Below are 22,104 nucleotides of genomic sequence, written 5' to 3' on the forward strand. Positions count from 1 at the left end.
ATTGATTAAAAGCGGTAGCTACTTTTGAAGCTGTCATAACTCTTAACCACATCACTTAAAGCGACAATATCCATCTGTTGATGCTTCACAACATGTTAGTTCTATAAGGTTATTTGATTTATGTCAGTATACATAAAAATCTTAATTCCCAATTGCACATCTTCACAAAAGTAAATCCCATGACTGAAAATTCATTCAGAACAACAGAACTCCTAACCAGTCAATCAATAGTCAAATTGATTTTGAACTCTTGATCACTATCTCAGACTCCAGCAATGTCTGATCTCAGTACTACAGAATGCTGCTTTTTTTCTCCCTTGTATTATTGGGTGAAGAACAACAATATAATTCAAATAAAAAGATGAAAAATAGATTGCTTCATTTAAATTCAGCATTGCGATACAGCTTTTTATTCTTGAAATATATCATTTTTTTTGAATAGATCAGATTTTGATAGGTTAAGTTGACATAAAAGCATAATTATGTTATTATAAAGCTTAAATGTTTGCACATTACACTGTCAAATTACTGTGCTATTATTTATCTTAGGTTAGAGATCATATGAGTTTTGGAGTGCTTTGCCTAAACTTGTCAAAGTAAATTATGCAACAAAACAAATTGTTGGCTTAATTGGTTTGGCTCTGGAACATTTTCGAATGTGGTTATTGTTGATAAAAGGTCACTGCTGGCATAATTCTGATTCATTGCAATTAAATTCAAGTTAGTCGTAAAATTGCAATGTCATTCTCAGCTTTATACAAGTGGAGCAAGGTCACATGCCATTTGATTTGTTCCTGTCCTATGCCACGTGGTCCCTGTTTTGCAGGTACAGGAAGCCATCATTCTCTAGGACTGTGATAGTGCAGAGAATTATGCTCAATAATTCACTCAAATGTTTGCCAAAGTTTTGTATCAGGAGCAGTGAAGATTTTGTATCAGGAGCAGTGAAGATTTTACACACTTCTTCTCATGTAGCAAGAAAGAACCAAGGCTTTGTAATAAGGGATATTAAAGCTGTCAAGATAGACATGGTAATTTATCTGTCAGATTTATCAGCTTCTGCATATTATTTCAGAATATGTTTGAATAGTTGTCTGGAAGCAACAACCCATGTAATTTTCAGATAACACAAGCAAAAAACAAAGTGCTGGAGTGAGGTTTCAGGTCGGATCCCTTCTTCAGACTGAAGAAGGCTTCTCCAGAGATGCTGCCTGACCTGCTGAGTCACTTCAGCGCTTTGTGTCATTTTTTAGGTGGATAAAGGTGATGGAAGGGTGATTGGCAGACGGTGGAGGAAAGTGAGGAGGGGACAAAATAATGTCAGATAAGGAAAGAAGAGGATGAGTGAAATGTAAAGTTGGAGTAAGGGACATGGGTGGAAGGGGACATCGGGGAGGGGAAGAAGGGGGGAAATAAAATGGAAATATGGAACCCAGGAATTGGAGATGTGCATATGGAAGAGTGGCAAGATGCAGGGTGACTAGAATGGTGGGAGATGGTGGGAAACATTTGTGAGCACTGGGAGGATTTCCAGGGAGAGAGGGAGGTGGTATTACTTGAAATTGGAGAATTCAGTATTCATTTCTTTGGGTTGAAGGCTACTCAAGCAGAATATGACGTGCCCTTCTTCCAGTTTGCGTGTGGCCTCTCCCTGGCAATTGAAGAGACCAAGGATGGAAAGGGTTGTATGGGAACAGGAAAAGGCATTAAAATGTTTGGTAACCATGAGCTCCCGAGGACCTTGGTGGACCGAGAAGTGAAAGATCCTAATTGTGTTCCTTCAAAACAAATTTTCCAAGTCTCTTCATATAGTCTCTGAAAGTAAAATGTTATACATCATGACTGGCAGAAATATATTAGGAAGGTTACTCGATTATTAGAATCACTAGAATTTTACTAGATTACAGTATACTTGCACAGAGCACCAAAAGATAACATGGTGCAATAAGTTTTTGTTCATTATCATCTGTGTACTCCATCGCAGAATGGCTTTATGGATTGGGCAACCATGCCTGCAAAATCATCAATATTTCTGCTCCTGTCTTTTCAGTGCTTGTGCCACCATGCAGTACATAAAATTATCGTCACTTTCTCTAAGGAAGTTAATAAGTATTACATTTTAATTTCTTTATGCCAAATTACATAAAAACATGTGATTTTGTGTCAAAGCTGATCCTATTCAAGTAAACATTTTTGTCTGCTTAATATAAATTGACCGTGCTTTATTATTTAAGAGCTAACGTTGATGTTGTGTATTCTTACCTTTGTAGATGACAATACTGGAACAGACAATTAAACAGCTTGAGGATGAGAGGGCCCGACTGCAGGAACATTGCTGGGAATTGGTTGAAGAAAATGGACAGCTTCATGCACAGCTGGAGATGGAGAATTTAGCCGTGCAAACTGACCAGAATGTGATGACAACGGAGGTCAGTTAATAGATCCATTTAGTCGATCATCAAGATTAAACCATTTTGCAATTTCTTGCAATTTTATCTTCTGCATCAGTGTATACATATACTTTGAATGAAAAATGAAAGCATTTGACATACTGTACTTTAAGCATATTATGCACTTGCTCTTCACATATTAATTAATTTATAGAATATAGAACGGTACAGCACAAGAATAGGCCCTTCGGCTCACAATATCTGTGCCAAACATAATACCAAGACCAACTCTTATCTGGCTGTGCATAATCCATATCCCTCCATTATCCAAAAGTCTCTTAAATGCTATTATCATATCTGCCTCAACCACCAGTAGCACGTTCCAGATATTCACCACCATCTATGTAAACAAAACTTGCCCTGCACATCTCCTTTAAACTTTGTCCCTCTCAGCTTAAAGCTGTGCCATCTAGTATTTGATATTTTTTTTTATCAACCTCTAGTGTTTTATATTTAGCTAAATAAAAAATCATTGGCATATTCCCTTCAAAATATGTTTGAAATAATAGTCTATATCAAATGACACATTCCCTTTACTTGTGGTAATCCCTTCTCTGTCACTTATTCCCATTCATACTCCATGAACTGTAGCCTCAGTATCTCACAGGAGTCATTGACCTGGAAATTGGATTAGTATGTAAGGGATGCTAGAATTGTAGATTTTATTTTGAGATACACCAGGTGTCTTTCAGTAATTCAATCTGATGCCTATTCTTGAGAGGACTGTGCTTTATTTTTCATGCATGGATCAATATGTATTCCTATATCATCAATGGTGTACAATGTTACCTACATAGATAACATTTTACTCATTATACAGCAGATCAAGATCGTGTGAAAGCTGTCAGGCAAAGCCCACTGACATTCCCCATGAGAGAGAAAAGGGTTAAAACACCAACTGCTTTGGATGTTACCTTCCATATTTATTGTCTTTGTTTTCTTCAAAACTAAACTAAACCATGGCTGCTATATTTACAGCAGTTCAAATAAATGTGCTTTTTTTGTTTCTTCCCTTAGATTTGTTCTTGTCTATTTATTTTTTATTTGATTTTTGAGCATTTCTTGCTCTTTTGTACCGTTGCCTATTTATTTCTACCAGGAATATTCTTCAAAATGTTTCTTTTGACAATGCTTCCTGGTAAGTGACAGTGGTGCTCTTCATCCTTGCAACTGTCATTAAGTTGTATATGGTTACTAAAATTGTTCAGGTGCTGTGTATGCATCGATCATCATCCAGTTGCTGAATGCCAGCAGGATAGCATTTTTCCTGTAAAACATTTCTTCTGGGGTTTATGCCATTCACTCTTAAAGTATTTTGTAATCTGATCCTCCACATACTGTGTCTCTCGGACTAAACACAAAAATGGCGATTAACCTTGAACAGGAAAGCACAGGAACCCACAATGTTTGTGCCGAACATGATGGCAAGGTGATCTGATCTGCCTATACGTGATCCATATCCCACTATTCCCTGCACTTCCATGTGCCTATCTAAAAGCCTCTTAAACACCACCAACATATGTGCCTCCATCACCACCCAACAGCTCCATTAAACTTTCTCCCGCTCACTGTATAACCATATAACCATATAACAATTACAGCACGGAAACAGGCCATCTCGGCCCTACAAGTCCGTGCCGAACAACTTTTTTTTCCCCTTAGTCCCACCTGCCTGCACTCATACCATAACCCTCCATTCCCTTCTCATCCATATGCCTATCCAATTTATTTTTAAATGATACCAATGAACCTGCCTCCACCACTTCCACTGGAAGCTCATCCCACACCGCTCTCTGAGTAAAGAAGTTCCCCATCATATTACCCCTAAACTTCTGTCCCTTAATTCTGAAGTCATGTCCTCTTGTTTGAATCTTCCCTATTCTCAAAGGGAAAAGCTTGTCCACATCAACTCTGTCTATCCCTCTCATCATTTTAAAGACCTCTATCAAGTCCCCCCTTAACCTTCTGCGCTCCAGAGAATAAAGACCTAACTTATTCATCCTATCTCTGTAACAATGCGCATGGAAGTGCAGGGAATAGTGGGATATGGATCACATATAGACAGATCAGATCACCTTGCCATCATGTTCGGCACAAACCTTATAGCAATGTCTCCAGTGCTGGGCATGTGAAACCTGGAATAAAGGTTCTGACTGTCTACCCTATCTATGACTTACATAATTTTGTATACTTTTATCGTCTCCCCTCAACCTCCAATGTTCCAGAGAAAACAATTCATCTATTCAACCGCTCCCTGTAGCTAAAACACTCTTGTGTAGGCAGAATTCTGGTACCTGGTCTCTGTCTCCTGAAAAGTACACTTCTTCCTGCCCAGCCTCTTGCAAATACTTTATTCCCTACTCCCAATACCTCTGTCTCCATCAAGACGAGGTGTTCCATACCAGGACATCCAAGATGTCTTCATTCTTTAGGGAGCAGTGGTTCTCCTCTTCTATCACAGACAAGGTCTTCCCACGTTCTGCTCTTGCTCTCCCTCCCCCCCCCGCAACAGGAATAGTCCTCACATTTCACCCCATCAGCCACCTTACTCACCAATCCATCTACATTTATGTCTAGGTCATTTATAGATATCACAAATAGCAGACGTCCCAGCACTGATCCCTGTGGAACTCCACTGGTCACAGACCTCCAGCTGGAATAATCTCTACTTTCCACCACAACCCAACGAATTCTATGCATAAGCCAGATAACTAAGTTATCATAAATCCTGTACATCTTAAATCTTCTGGATCAACCTACCACAAGGGACCTTATTCAAAGCCTTATTAAAATATATGTATACAACATCCACTGCCCTACCTTTTTCAATCTCCTTCGTCACCTCTTCAGAAAACTCAATCGTATTAGTAAAACAGTTAATTCCTACTGAAAGTCCTTGTTATCTGAAGTAGTTTAATTTGGTTTTGAGTCCTGGAGGGATTAAAATACATAGAATGAAAACGAGTTGCTGATTTTCACGTAAATGCTCAAGTACAAAGAGGTCAAAGTGCAATAAAAAAAGTGACAGGCAGCTGGAAAAGCAGTCACACTCGTGGATAGGATTGAGGTATTTCTTCAAAACAATCACCAAATTTGTCTTTGGTTTCTGCAATATGACACCAGATGTAACTCATTTTTTGAATCCCTCAAGATTCTGAATTACATACATACAATTCATCATTCTGGACTGTGATTGAATACATTTGGCTGGATAGGGATGCTCAAGAAGCTTTATACGATCTGGAACAAAGCAATAGTTAACTTAATCAGGCATAAGTTTGAATATGTAGGAAAGAATTACAGATGCTGGTTTAAATCGAAGGTAGACACAAAATGCTGGAGTAACTCAACGGGACTGGCAGCATCTCTGGAGAAGCATTCCTTCTCTCCGGAGATGCTGCCTGTCCCGCTGAGTTACTCCAGCATTTTGTGTCGACCTATAAGTTTAAATATTCTTGATTAGCACCATCACCATACCGTATCTGCATAACATACGAACTGCAAAATACAAACCAGCGCCTTCAAAACATGCAACATCTAGATAAAAAAACAAAGGCAGGACCGACTATTGAGAACCGGCTAACAAAAATCCTTCTGTTCTCTATATTCCTATGATTTTAGATGTTTGAGAACGTCATTGCTTCTAAATAATACATCTTGCGTTTTGGACATTTATTTAATCGAGTCAAAATCTTCTCAGCTCTCTCTGCAAAATCTAGGATTGTCACCAAATATTGTTTTTATAATTCAAAGATAACCTATGAAACTATGAAAAGTCAATACATGTAATGGCTATATCCTAAGCTGCATTTAAAGAAAACATATTTGATTTACTTCTGGATAGCACAAGTGAAATGCTTTGGTCCAATCTCATTGAGAACAGAATGACCAAATGTTACTCTGTATTTTATATATAATTGTTTGCTGTCCATAATTCATTGTAATGTAGCCTATGAAACAAGAATAAGTTATTTACACAGAAAAGAGTTTTACTTCACTACATCTTTAAAAAATATGACTTTTGCCTAGGAAAACAGAACCATTGTCATATATATCTGGCTAAAAGTAAACTATTTTTGCTTAATTAATTTTTATTTTGGTTTAGTTACGTAGGAAAGAAGGATTAATTCACAAGCTGAAAAATGAAAGGATTGTCATGCAGGACAAAGCTAATGCAAGTGAAGAAACTGTAAGTATTCTATACATTTGCATCTTTCAGAGTTTTGTGTAAGAAAAGATAAATTATTCCAAATAATTGCATGTTTATGGGGTTATTCAGGAAGGTTAGCATGGCTTTATGCAGAGGCGGGGTCATGTCTTACAGGATTTAGGTTTTTGAAGAGGTGACAAAGATGATTGATCAGGGTATGACAGTGGAAGGTGTCGATGTGGAATTTAACAAAGTATTTGACATGGTCCTTCATTGTAGACTGATCCAGAACATTATAGCACCTGGCATCCATGGAAATGAGATAGATTGGATTCCAAATTGGCTTGGCCATGCAAGAGAGAGCGTAGTGGTGGAGGGCTGTTATTCTGACTAGGGGTCTGTGATCAGTGGAGTTCTACAGGGATCATTGATGGGACCTCTGTTCTTTGTCATATCTACAAAAATGATTTAGAGTAAAATGGTAGGCTGATTAGTAAGTATGGCACAAAAATTGATAGTTGTGGAAAGCGAAGAGTGGTGTCAAAGGATATAGATCAGTTGAAAATATGGGTAGAGAAATGGCAAATGGAAGTAATCCAGACAAATTGAGGTGCAGCACTTTGGGGTCCAACGTAAGTGGAAAGTATATATGGCAGGATCCTTAGGAGCATTGAGGTATAGAGGGATCTTGGGATGCAAGTCCATAGCTTCTTGAAACGGCCTTGTCAACAAAGTCACCATTTCGTCAAATGCTTGCCTTACAGCTCCTGCAATCTATCTTCAATCCTGACTCCATGTACTGATGATGTGAAATTCTCTTTGTGACAGTGTGGGGGGGTTTCCTTAGTATTCTGGTTTCATCCCAAAGACATTTACAGTGCCCTCTATAATGTTTGACCCATAATTTATTTATTTGCCCCTGTACACCACAATTTGAGATTTGTAATAGAAAAATAATCACATGTGGTTAAAGTGCACATTGTCCAATTTTATTCAAGGGTATTTTTATACATTTTGGTTTCACCATTTAGAAATTACAGCTGTGCTTATATATAGTCCTCCCATTTCAAGGCACCATAATATTTGGAACACATGGTTTCATAGGTATTTGTAATTGCTCAGGTGTGTTTAATTACCTCCTTAATAAGAGAGCTCTAAGTCTTTCCTCCAGTCTTTCAATCACCTTTGGGTATTTTTATTGCTGTTTATCAACACGAGGACCAAAGTTGTGCCAATGAAAGTCAAAGAAGCCATTATGAGACTGAGAAACAAGAATAAAACTGTTAGAGACATCAGCCAAACCATAGGCTTACCAAAATCAATTGTTTGGAACATCATTAAGAAGAAAGAAAGCAATGGTGAGCTTACTAATCGCAAAGCGACTGGCAGGCCAAGGAAGACCTCCACAGCTGATGACAGAATTCTCTCTATAATAATGAAAAATCCGCAAACACCTGTCCGATAGATCAGAAACTCTCTTCAGGTGTGGATTTGTCACAGACCACTGTCCGCAGAAGACTTCATGAACAGAAATACAGAGGCAGGGGTGTGCTTTAATGTTCTTCGGTTTGTTTTATGTGGGGGAAGGGAGAGGGGATCGGGGGAAACATTTTTTCAAGTTCTTATCTTGCCGGAGATGAGATTAATTTTCGGACCACATTCTCCGGCGCGCTCTGCGGCCTACCATCGATGGAGCTGGAAGCCTCCTTGGACTGACTTTGAGCCCAATCGCGGGGCCCGGACTTAACATCGGAGCTGATCCCTTGCCTGGGGTCACTCCCACTGTGACGACCGCGGATTTACCATTAAGCTCGCAGTCGGGAGAGGCTAGTCGGGAAGCTCCAACCTCACGGAAGGATCGACCAGCCCTGAAGCGTGGTTCGATTGCCCGACGTGGGGGAGCTGACATCCCCCGATGCGGGAGCTGATAGCCATGATGCGAAGGGCACAAAAGCTGCCGGCTACGGGAGTCAAGATTGTCCCGTCGACGGAGGCTCGAAGCCCACAACCGAGGAAGAACTAAGGGAAGGGACTTGAACTTTATTTCGCCTTCCATCACAGTGAGCATTGTGTTGGAGTCACTATGGTGGATATTCATTTTAAAATGTGTTTTGAGTGATCTGTTGCTTTTAATTGTATGACTGACCTGGCAAATGAAATTCCTCGTATGTTGCAAAACATACTTGGCGAATAAAGTGTGATTGTGATTCAAGATGCAAACCACTGGTTAACCGCAAAAATAGGATGGCCAGGTTACATTTTGCCAAGAAGTACTTAAAAGCGTAATCACAGTTCTGGAAAAAGGTCTTGTGGACAGATGAGATGAGAATTAACTTATATCAGAGTGATGGCAAGAGCACAGTATGGAGGAGAGAAGGAACTGCCCAAGATCCAAAGCATATCACCTCATCTGTGAAACACAGTGGTGGGCGTGTATCGCTGCTGAAGGTACTGGCTCACTTATCTTCACCGATGATACAACTGCTGATGGTAGTAGCATAATGAATTCTGAAGTGTATAGACAGATCCTATCTGCTCACGTTCAAACAAATGCCTCAAAACCCATTGGCCGGCAGTTCATTCTACAGCAAGACAGTGATCCCACCCTGCTTTCTATAAAGACTCCATCCCCTATTCCCAATTCCTCCGTCTACACCGCATCTGCTCCCAGGATGAGGTGTTCCACACCAGGGCATCGCAAATGTCCTAATTCTTCAGGGAACTGGGGTTCCCCTCCCCCACTATAGATGAGGCTCGCACCAGGTCTCCTCCATACCCCGTAACACTGCTCTCTCTCCCCATCCCCCCCCCCCCACTCGCAACAAGGGCAGAGTCCCCCAGGTCCTCACCTTTCACCCCACTTGCTGGCACATACAACAAATAGTCCTCCGTTAGTTTCACCACCTCCAACGTGACCCCCACCACTCGCCACATCTTCCCATCTCCCCCCCTGTCTGCCTTCCGCAAAGACCGCTCCCTCCGCAACTACCTTGTCAATTCTTCCCTTCCCTCCCGCTCCACCCCTTCCCCGGGCACTTTCCCTTGCAACCGCTAGAGATGCTACACCTGTCGCTTTACCTCCCCCCTCGACTCCATTCAAGGACCCAAGCAGTCGTTCCAGATGTGACAAAGGTTCACCTGCACCTCCTCCAACCTCATCTATTGGATCCGCTGGTCTAGATGTCAGCTGATCTATATCGGTGAGACCAAGCGTAGGCTTGGCGATCGTTTCGCCGAACACCTCCGCTCGGTCTGCACTAACCAACCTGACCTCCCGGTGGCTCAGCACTTCAGCTCCCCCTCCCATTCCATATCCGGCCGCTCTGTTCTGGGCCTCCTCCACAGCCACAGTGAGCAACACCGGAAATTGGAGGAACAGCACCTCATATTCCACTTGGGGAGTCTGCATCCTGGTGGCATGAACGTTGATTTCTCACAATTCTGTTAACCCTTGCTGTCTCCTCCCCTTTCTACCTCGGCCCTCGGGCTCCTCCTCCTTTTTCCTTTCTTCTCCCCGCCTCCCCCCACCCCCTATCAGTCTGAAGAAGGGTTTCACCCCGAAACGTTGCCTATCTCCTTCGCTCCATAGATGCTGCTGCACCCGCTGAGCTTCTCCAGCATTTTTGTGTACCTAGTGATCCCAAACCTACTGCTAAACCAACAAAGGAGTTTTTCAAGGCAAATAAATGGTCAATTCTTGAGTTTGAATTTAAGAGTCAATCTGGAGTCGCATGTACACCAGAGTGGATAAGGATGACAGACTTCCTCCCCTAACAGCCATAAATGAATCAAATTGGCTTGTTGTTTTGAGGTGATCATTACATGTTGTCCTGGGTTACAAATGCCTGATCTATGAACATTCTACATGCAAATACGGTTATTAAATTCAGAGATCTGATATATGCATTATTAAAGCTTCCTTCCTCTCTACACTTTTCATAATTGTTCTTTTTTTAATCAATACTATGTGCTTTTGATGCATTCATTTCAATACTGTGGACAAATGGTTACATGTTGAATGATTTTTGTACACTTTTCAATACGGCCAAAATCATCTTATGGGTGTCTGGAAAAATAATCCATTCATTACCTCGGAAAGTCCTGTAATAATAACTAGTTTTCAATTTAATTCCAGATTATACATTGTTTAAATTCCATGGCTATCTTGTTGGGATTTGTGCTCATACTTCTGGATTGTTAGTCTAGGACCTCCAGATTGTAATTTAATTTCTGCACTGCACTTCCACTGCATCTGTGAACTGAAGGCTTTGATCTCTGTTCACAGTTGCCAGCGAATATGTATTTTCAATGCATTAAAATGACTGAGGGGAAGGTATAAATAACATTTAAAAATTATGTCTCTACTGTCACTTCAAAGCACCTGGATTTCACAACTTTAAGTGAAAATTGGTGAGCAGCCATTTTGAGAGGAGAGAAGGCATTTTTGATAAATCGGCAGGAGAATGGAAACTGCGTTTTGATTAAAAAGAGGCTTTGTTTCAAGTGAAAGCAGGTCTTGAAAAGCAGGCCTTTAATTGGCGAAGGAAGAGCCACAGCAGGCAATAAAGGGCAAGGAAGATTTAGTGGGATGGCCTATTGGGAGCGGGATGGTTGGGAGAGAGGCTGTATAGAGATGAAGTGCTTTGTGGCGGGATCGTGCTGCATTTGGGGTTTAGTTTAAGAGGCTTTGGCAAGAAATCTGAGAAAAGAGTAATAGATTACGTTCAGGCTGTTTTTCTGGGTTATTCTTTCTAGGTTTGTCATAGAGATGAAAGGTAAGATAGGGAATGCTCCACCTGCATGTTGGTGGAAGTCAGGCACATTTCCAGTGCCCCGCAGGACTACAACTGCAGTAAGTGCAATCAGCTGCAGCGCCATAAGGACCGTGTTAAGGAATTGGAGCTGCAGCTGGATGTCCTCAGGATTATCCGGGGCAGGCAGAGTGTCATAGATAAAAGTCACAGTGAGGTGCTCTGACCTAAGATAAAGGCAGGAAATAGATGGGTGATATTCTACCTGAAGGTCCATGACCAGTGGAGATCTGCAGTGATATACACTGGGACCGCTGATGTTTATGATATATATAAATAACTGGAATGTAAGCAGGCTGGTTAATAACTGCAGATGGCAGCAAGATTGCTCGGGTCATGGACTATGAGGAAGGCGATCAAACTATGCAAGTGGGATATAGATCAGCTACAGAAATGGATGGAGAAATGGCAGATGGAGTTTAATCCTAGTAAGTATGAGGTGTTGCACTTTGGGAGGTCAAATGTAAGGAGAAAATATGCATTTAATGGCATGACCCTTAACAGCATTGGTGTACAGAGACCTTGGGGTCCAATTCCATAACTCACTGAAAGTGGAAACACAAGTGGATAGAGTAGTAAAGAATGCATAACTCTTGGAAAGGGTGCAGATGTTTTAAGAATGGTGCCTGCATGAGAGGGTATGAGCTACAAGGAGAGGTTGGACAGACTTGGATTGTTTTCTCTGGAATGATGGAGATTGCGGGGAAACCTAATAGAAGTATATAAAATTCAGATTGGCATAGATAAGAAAGACAGTTGAATCTTTTTATCAGAATAGAAAGGTCAAATACTAGAGGGCATAATTCAAACGTTCATAAATTCTAGGAGCAGAATTAAGCCATTCGGCCCATCAAGTCTACTCCACCGTAGCTTTCAGGTGAGAGGGGCAAAGTTTAAAGGAGTGTGCGGGATACGTTTTTTTACACAGAGAGTGGTGTGTGCCAACACTCTGCTTGGGGTGGTAGTTGAAGCAGATATGTTAGTGACATTTCAAAGACCTTTGGATAGGCATATGGATATGCAGGGAATGGAGGAATATGGGTTATGTGCAGTGGATAAGTGATGATTTTGCACCATTTGCAGCACAGATATGGTGGGCCACAGAACCCTGTTCTACGTTTAATGCTCTATTTCTGAGCCTGGTATTTTCATGGTGGTATTTTGAGTTATCATGAAAATTGTCAATCACAATCTTTTGATTCATTTTCTGTCGTTAATCATTCAATGTTCAGGGCGTGTATTGATAATGTAATGATGTCCATGAAATATAACAGAGAAATTACATCAGGATTGGGGTGAATCGTGTGCAGTTGCACTCTGTCCAATCTCCTGCTGGGTCAGACTGCAAGCAGAAATGAATGCAAACACTTCAATACAGGGGCATAATTACATTATGAGTTTGGTTTATGGATTTAAAAATACAAAAATGTAAAGTTTCTTTTGGCAAAATTCCAAACTACCTGAAAATTCCTCACCAGTTGCAATTAACGAGTGATATTCCTAATTACTGCTATTGATAGAACTAGCTAGCATTGCAGTCTTGCACTTAAACAAGGGGAATAATTGGAGAATGATGTGAGCCTAAATTAATTTAAGTGGTTTGCATCAAAGTGTCTTAATTGGAGAAAATAAACCTTTATGTGTTATATTGTAACACTCGGGTTGAATTTCAACTTGCAGTAGTACATCTTGGGTTCTATAATGACTGAAAGCATGAAATATTTAGCTTCTGGGCATGGGTAGTAGAAGAGGGGAAATGAATGGAATTAGATAGGTCACAGCACTGTACAGTCTTATAGAGTACTTCCACAATCTCATATGTAGGAAGGAACTGCAGATGCAGTTTAAACCGAACGTTGACACAAAAAGCTCAGTCTGAAGAAGGGTCTCCGAAACGTCACCCATTCCTTCTCTCCAGTGATGCTGCTTATCCTGCTGAGTTACTCCAGCCTTTTGTGTCTATCTTCCACAATCTCATGTTTTTTTGGCCAAGACCTGGTTGAATGTGTTTGTAATTGAGAATAGAAGCAGTTGGGTGACAATAAACCAGTGAATGATGAGTTTAGCTTGGAATGCTAATTGATGGAATGTACAATCTCTTCTTTGGAAAATTGTAGCTTATTCATGACTTTTGTTTCCCAGTGGTCTAGGTAATACCCTGCAGTCTTTACATTTGATATAGCTTTGGGTTTTTGCAATTCCAGTAATTCATAAAAAAGCAATCAGGTTTGAGAAAAAATTTCATTTTGGTAACATAAATGTGAATCCAAAGAGGAACTGAAATGCTTCAAATAATTTCCCACCTGATTTAAGGTGATCTCTGCATTGAATGACTAGTCTGATGAAAAATTGTGCATACGTGGCATGACATGTTTCTATCTGATTTGCTCAAAAGTATGAAGTATTTTGTATTAGTGTAATTTGTGGCCCATTGTTTATTATTTTATCAATCGTTCCTCTGCCTTTTCATTGCCTTACTATTTTCCTTCCTCCTTTTATTATTTTAACAGAGTAGGTATTGAATGTTGGCTTCTGATTAGCTACAACCTAACTACAGTATCAAATAATATGCTTTTTCAATAGCTTTCTTGGATTATCTTTATATATTTCACCTTTGGAGAAGCTGCTTCTCTTTGGTATTTGTCATATGACTTAACTCTTCTCTATTGAACTACTTGTTCAACTTAAAATTCTTGTCCTTATTTCCAAACATCCCCCACATTATCACTGAATTATTCGCGAGTTTTAAATCGTGTTCTGCATCTTCAGCTCATTATCATTTAGTCTTTTATTGCCGTTTACCATGTGTTACTATTATACTAGGAGAACGTATCACTGCTTCGACCCCCATATCTGCAGCTTTTCCTCACTACCCTGTTTCTTCCTCCATTATTAATTTATTCCCCAAACTATTCAAGATATATGGGGGGGGTTTCAAGGTTTTAAGCAGTTCCCAGTCACTTTGCTCCATGACTTTGCAACCATTTGCCTTTCTATTCACTTTATGAAGCATTCAGGGGTCATTTTATCCTTGACGCTCAGCAAGGAATTGTTTTGTAGAAGAAAATATATTCTGCCAGCTCACTTTAGGACTGTGGTAACATAAATGAGCTAAGGGCCTGTCCCACTTGGCCGTCATTCACGCGCCATTTACGCCACCCGCTAGCGTGTGGGTAGCACATGGGTAGCGCGAGACGGGCGCATGCGCATGGAGTGGCGTGGAGGAGTGTGGACTTCGTCCTGTACGAAATCTTCGCGCACCACCAGCCTGTCGTGTAACTGACGGCCAAAGTGGGACAGGCCCAAGACCCTGGCGCGGCGCATCGTCTCACCTCTAACAGCAGAAGAAGCAGGCAAACGATCGCCGAGCTCAGCCTGGGGCTCACGGCCCCAATCCTACTCCCAGAGCGGGGCCAAGACGATTGGAGGTAGACACAAAATGCTGGAGTAACTCAGCGGGACCGACAGCATCTCTGGAGAGAAGGAATGGATGATGTTTCGGGTCGAGACTCTTCTTGAGTCTGAAGAAGGGTCTCGACCCGAAACGTCACCCATTGGTTCTCTTCAGAGATGCTGCCGGTCCCGCTGAGAGACACAAAATGCATGAGTAAATCTTCAAATCCAGATGCATGATGACGCGCACGACCGTCATCACTACCGGACTGTCGCGTAAATGACGGCCAAGTGGGACAGGCCCTTTACTTGACAGGGCAAGTGAAGCTTTTTGTCATGTTCACAAGTACAGTGAGGTACGGGTGCAATGAAAATTTTGCATGCAACAGCAGCAGCGCAGGCACACAGGCTCGGACAAACACGCAAAAACATAAATGAAACATAAATCATAGATAACTTCTATAAGACAGTGAAACGATAACGTCTCTGCAAAAAAAACAAGACATTAGTGCAAAAATACTCAATGAGGAAAGCAACTCCGTGGTTGTGCAAGAGGTAGGGACAGGCACAATGAAAATCTGGCTTGCAACACCATCACAGGCATATAGACTCAGACAATGCACAAAAATATCAATTATACATAAATTCTACAAGGCCATGAACGGAAAAAGACTGCGAAAAACAGGACATCAGTGCAGAAATGCACTCGTAGAAACAGAAGTGCATGGTAGTGCAAGAGGTGGTCCCCAGTGTTCCGTTGCTGAGCTAGGATTAGTGTTGTGCACGTTGGTTCAAAAGTCTGATAGTTGTAGAAAGTAAAACTGTGATCCAAACTAAAGGTTTATTGAATTCCTCACTGGATTTTTGGTATCTGAGATAGTAACAATGATCATCCAACACTGCACTGCAAGTATTTTTTAATCAAATTATTGGAAGCTACTTTGAAGAATCCTAAACATTGGAAACAAATAGACAATAGATGCAGGAGTAGGCCATTCGGCCCTTCAAGCCAGCACCGCCATTCAATGTGATCATGGCTGATCATCCCCAATCAGTACCCCGTTCCTGCCTTCTCCCCATGTCCCCTCACTCCGCTATCTTTAAGAGCCCTATCTAGTTCTCTCTTGAAAGCATCCAGAGAACCAGCCTCCACTGCCCTCTGAGGCAGAGAATTCCACAGATTCACAACTCTCTGTGAGAAAAAGTGTTTCCTCGTCTCTGTTCTAAATGGCTTACCCCTTATTCCTAAACTGTGGCCCCTGGTTCTGGACCCCCAACATCGGGAACATGTTTCCTGTCTCCAGCGTGTCCAAACCCTTAATAATCTTTTCCATAAGAATCCCTCTCATCCTTCTAAACTCCAGAGTATTCAAGCCCAGCCTCTCCATTCTCTCAGCATATGACAGTCCCGCCATCCCGGGAATTAACCTTGTAAACCTACGCTGCACTCCCTCACTCGCAAGAAAGTCCTTCCTCAAATGAGGGGACTAAAACTGCACACAATATTCTGTGTGTGGTCTCACTAGGGCCCTATACAATTGCAGAAGGACATCTTTGCTCCTATACTCAACTCCTCTTGTTATAAAGGCCAACATGCCATTCCCTTTCTTCACTGCCTGCTGTCCCTGCATGCTGGCTTTCATTGACTGATGAACAAGGACCCCCCAGATCCCGTTGTACTTCCCCTTTTCCCAACTTGCTACCATTTAGATAGTAATGTGCATTACAATTTTGGCTACAAAATTGAATAAACTCACATTTATCGACATTAAACTGCACGTGCCATGCATCTGCCCACTCACCCAACCTGTCCAAGTCACACTGCATTCTCATAGCATCCTCCTCACAGTTCACTGCCACCCAGCTTTGTGTCATCTGCAAATTTGCTAAAGTTACTTTGAATCCCTTCATCTAAATCATTGATGTATATTGTAAATAGCTGTGGTATCAGCACCGAGCCTTGCGGTACCCCACTAGTCACTGCCTGCCATTTTGAAAGGGACCCGTTAATCCATACTCTTTGTTTCCTATCTGCCAACAAATTGTCTATCCATGTCAGCACTCTACCCCCCAATACCATGTGCCCTAATTTTGCCCACTAATCTCCTATATGGGACTTTATCAAATGCTTTCTGAAAGTCCAGGTACACTACATCCACTGACTCTACTGTGTCCACTTTCCTAGTTACATACATCCTCAAAAAATTCCAGAAGATTAGTCGAGCAAGATTCCCCCTTCGTATATCCATGCTGTCTCGGACCGATCCTGTTACTGCTATCCAAATGTGCCGCTATTTCATCTTTTATAATTGACTCCAGTATCTTCCCCACCACCGATGTCAGGCTAACTGGTCTACAATTCCTTATTTTCCCTCTCCCGCCTTTCTTTAAAAGTGGGATAACATTAGCTATCCTCCAATCCACAGGAACTGATCCTGAATCTATAGAACATTGGAAAATGATCACTAATGCTTCCTCGATTTCTAGAGCTGCTTCCTTAAGTACCCTGGAATACAGACCATCAGGCCCTGAGGATTTATCAGCCTTCAGTCCCATCAGTCTACCCAACACTATTTACAGTCTAATGTGGATTTCCTTCAGTTCCTCCGTCACCCCAGATCCTCTGGCCACTAGTATATCAGGAAAATTGTTTGTGTCCTCCTTAGTGAAGACGGATTCAAAATACCTGTTTATTTGCCATTTCCTTGTTCCCTATAATGAATTCACCTTTTTCAGTCTTCAAGGGTCCAACTTTGGTCTTAACTATTGTTTTCCTCTTCACATACCCAAAGAAGCTTTTACACTATCCTCCTTTATATTCTTGGCTAGCTTACCTTCGTACCTCATCTTTTCTCCCCGTATTGCCTTTTTAGTTATCTTCTGTTGCTCTTTAAACATTACCCAATCCTCTTGCTTCCCACTCATCTTTGCTACATTGTACTTCTCTTTTATTTTTATACTGACGCCCCTTGTCAGCCACAGTCGCCCCTTACTCCCCTTGTAATCTTTCTTCCTCTTTGGAATGAACTGATCCTGCACCTTCTGTATTATTCCCAGAAATACCTGCCACTGTTGTCCCACTGCCATAATGCCAGTCAACTTTGGCCAGCTCCTCCGTCATGGCCCCATAGTCCCCTTTATTCAACTGTAACACTGACACCTCCGATTTACCCTACTCCCTCTCCAATTGGAGATTAAACTTGACCATATTATGGTCACTTCCATAATGGTTCCTTAACCTCAAGTTCCTTAAGCAAATCCGGTTCATTACGTAACACTAAATCCAGAATTGCCTTCCCCCTGGTAGGCTCCAATACAAAATGCTCTAAGAATCCATTATGGAGGATGTTGGATGTTTCTTACATTTAAAAATGTTTTCCTTTGGCATATTGTGCCTCTGGAACCTGGAAAATGTTCTCAATCCACAAGCATTAATTATTTATGTTCAATGTAGAAGTACCATGTGTTAAAATCAGCAGGGCTATCATTATTTCTTAGAATTGCAATTTACAAATGTATTAAAAGCTTTATTGTTTAGGCTTCACAAGCATCTGAAGCCATTAGTGCACGGTTATTAAAAATCACGTTTCCATTGGTGATAAAATAGCTTTGCAATCATTTGATTTGTCTTTATTTTCCTATCACAATAGGTTGTTCAATTTGAGATGCAGATGGAGCATCTAAAACAACAGCTTAAAACAGCAGAGTTGGAGAGAGAGAACAGCGACAAGGCAGTCCAGAGCTTGGAGAAACAGCTGCAAGAATACAGAACACTTCATCGTGAATCCATAAAGGAGGTCATTGTTATATTCTAAACTATATTTGATTGTTATATCGGCTCATGGACCTTTCCTGTAAAATGTTTATCTATCATTCACATAAGGGGCAGTATAGTGTTCCAACAGCTCTCCAAAGTACTAGATAGATCCCTGAAATATTGAACAGACTACAGATAAATGGAGCTCTCATTTCTCCGGAAAATACAGAAAATAGGAACTGCTGCAGCAGGCAGGGGAGGTGCAATTGGAATTTGTTTTCAATCCACTGCTGAGGGAGGCAGGGGAGTGCTGGAATCTTACATTTGGGAATGGCTTCAGTTCCGTTGGAGGAGACGGGTGCATGGTGGAATATTGGGTTGGGGGATCACACCATTGGGGGAGCAGACCCAACGGGTTTGCACTTGGTCTAGTTATATATTAAAACTGTGTGCCTGCCGCCCGCCGTCCGGCTGCCTTTCTGCCTTTTGATTCGTTCCATCGTGTGATGTCACAATGCCCAATACTCGCAGATGTCCAATCGGAATGGATCCATTTACATATGCCTTTGCACCAGCCCCAGCCCCTGGTGAACGTTCCATTGTGTGATGTCACAATGCCCAAAGACATTCTTGCCATAGAGGGAGTACAGAGAAGGTTCACCAGACTAATTCCTGGGATGTCAGGACTTTCATATGAATAAAGACTGGATAGACTCGGCTTGTACTCGCTATATTTTAGAAGATTGAGGGGGGGATCTTATAGAAACTTACAACATTCTTAAGGGGTTGGACAGGCTAGATGCAGGAAGATTGTTCCAGATGTTGGGGAAGTCCAGAACAAGGGGTCACAGTTTAAGGATAAGGGGTAAATCTTTTATGACCGAGATGAGAAAATCATTTTTCACACAGAGAGTGGTGAATCTCTGGAATTCACTGGCACAGAAGGTAGTTGAGGCCAGTTCATTGGCTATATTTAAGAGGGAGTTAGATGTGGCCCTTGTGGCTAAAGGGATCAGGGGGTATGGAGAGAAGGCAGGTACAGGACACTGAGTTGGATGATCAGCCATGATCATATTGAATGGTTGTGCAGCCTCGAAGGGCAGAATGGCCTACTCCTGCACTTAATTTCTATGTTTCCCTCTCCTCACCCCTCTCCCTCTCCCACCCATCCCTCTCTCCCCACCCCCCTTCCCTCTCTACCCCACCTCCTTCCCTCTCTCCACCCGCCCCCCTTCCTCCTACCCCTCTGTCCCTCTTCCATCACTCCCTCTACCCCTCACCTCCTCCCTCCCCACTCTTCCACCTCTCCCCCTTCCCCCCCCACTCTCCCCCCCACTCTTTCCCCTCTCTCTCCCCCTACCCCTCTCCCCCTCCCTATCCCCCCCCCTCCCCTATCCCCCCCCCCCCACATCTCTCTCCCCATCCCTCTCTCTCACCCCCTACTCCGCTCTCCTTTCCCTCCCAAATCTGTCCTGTTTCCTCCTCCTCCTCTCCCCTCCCTCCCCTCTTCTCATCCCCCTCCCCCCACCTGTGTGTTTGGGGAGTGGTTAATGTGAGTGTGATGCCGCAGCCCCCCCCCCCCGCAAACGCCGTTGGGGATACAGATTCCTGTATGCACTATGCACTTGGTCTAGTTAGAAATAAAATCCGGAGGGTCAGGATACACTGCTCTGAGAATTTCATTGACCTCATGGGTGTGGTAAAGGCCAGTGTGATATCTTAGAATGGTATCTCCTACTAATTGCATACACCACTCATCTTTGCCTGTGAGGACTCATACCCAACATGCATTTGCTCCTATGCATCTTTGCATAATTCTACATATTCAAGCACAACAGTCACGTTCAGTAACATACACTAACACATTTCACTCTCCGTGCAGAAAAATGTGCACATAATGGCAGGCATCAACTACCACATATGCAGCCTATCTTCTCACATTATATTTCTCCTTCAAATCACAATCTCTTGATTTTAAAACATAATGTTGTAAGCTTGCACTTCTTCCATCCATTTGTCTCAGGAGCTGATCGGAGAATGATAAAAGAGTAATTATGAAAACATACTGCATCTTTAATTAACTCGGTTTTTCATCATTTAAGATGATATTTGTGATTCAGTAGTTTATTTAAATCTGGACTACGCATGTGATAACATATTGAATAGAAGTGGCCTGCCGTGAGGGCAGGGAGAAGGGATAGAATAGGTTCCAACTCCCTGGATTTCATACTTCTTGGTGGACAAGGACTCGGCGGTCTGCTCTGTCAGCAATGTAATGTTTGTTCCGCAGGTTCCTGAATATGCAAGAGTTATACTCTGCTCTTATAAGATTTTTGTCAGCGGATATCCTTGTTGCTCAATATGTTTGTGATGCAACAAATACAAATAGCACTATGAACTGATGAAAAATGAATGCATCAATGAATATTGCCGGAATACTGTTCTGTGATATTCATGAAATGTTGTGCATAAACTACAAATGGGAATTGTTGTTTAATGCCAATAAAACAACCATGCTTCAATGTGACCCTCAACTGGAGGGAGTTCTCTAATTCTAGCAAAACTATTGATAGCTCCGCATGCTGCTTTCTGACTGACATCAAATGCAAAGCTTTGCTATAATCTCCAGCTTATGGTATCTTGAGCCATAAAAATCCTTGACCACAATGATCTTAACAGCTACTGACAATGATTCAACCTAATCCAAACTCCAGGGTGGCACAGTGGCATAGCTGCTGCCTTACCGTGCCAAAGACCTGGGTTTGATCCTGACTACGTGTGCTGCCTTTACAGAGTTTGTACATTATCCCTGTGTGTTGGATAGTGTTAGTGTGTACGGGATGATCGCTGATCGGTGCGGACTAGATAGGTCGAATGTGGGCCAGTGTAGATGGCACCCACATTGTTCCTCTCTGAGATTCTTCTCTGTGCACATATGGCTTCTTTCTGAAATTCTTCTCCCCTCCACGTGCAATACCATATGCATGGCAAGAGATGCCAAAGATGTTTTGCAATTAATCTTGCACTTCATTTCAATTCAGCAGCAAAAAATAAATAAACATTGGAATCTGTATTGGAATCTGCAAATCGCTCTTGTAAATTATTGCCATGAATATTTATCACTAACATTACTAATAATCCTGGTAATAATGCTCTGTCAAATATTGAAACACTTGACCCACAGTAAAATGGCTTTCAAACTTTAATAAGTTTAGTTTAGTTTAGAGATACCACGTGAAAACAGGCCCATCGGCCCACCGGGACCGAGCCGACCAGCGATCCCCGCAAATTAACACTATCCTACACGCACTAGAGATAATTCACACTTATACCAAGCCAATTAACCTACAAACCTGTACGCCTTTAGAGTGTGGGAGGAAACCGAAGATCTCGGAAAAAACCCACGCAGGTTATGGGGAGAACGTACTAACTCCATACAGACAACACCCGTAATCGGGATCGAACCCAGGTCTCCGGCGCTGCAAGCACTGTAAGGCAGCAACTCTACCGCAGTGTCACCATCCAGCCCCTAAGTTGACCCTA

The 22,104-nt window shown here is 42.0% G+C and overlaps 1 protein-coding gene across 1 annotated transcript in view; it reads left to right on the top strand.

Moving 5' to 3' along the window:
- The window catches only part of LOC129705407 (putative leucine-rich repeat-containing protein DDB_G0290503), a 558,220-nt gene that overhangs the window by 345,183 nt on the left and 190,933 nt on the right, over positions 1-22,104 (top strand). Inside the window, exons 16-18 of the mRNA XM_055648958.1 lie at positions 2,271-2,429; positions 6,556-6,639; positions 18,455-18,601. Coding sequence (XP_055504933.1) covers positions 2,271-2,429; positions 6,556-6,639; positions 18,455-18,601 — 390 coding nt within the window. The remainder of the gene's footprint in view (positions 1-2,270; positions 2,430-6,555; positions 6,640-18,454; positions 18,602-22,104) is intronic.

Source organism: Leucoraja erinacea, chromosome 17, assembly GCF_028641065.1.
Source record: "Leucoraja erinacea ecotype New England chromosome 17, Leri_hhj_1, whole genome shotgun sequence".
Lineage (NCBI taxonomy): Eukaryota > Metazoa > Chordata > Chondrichthyes > Rajiformes > Rajidae > Leucoraja > Leucoraja erinaceus.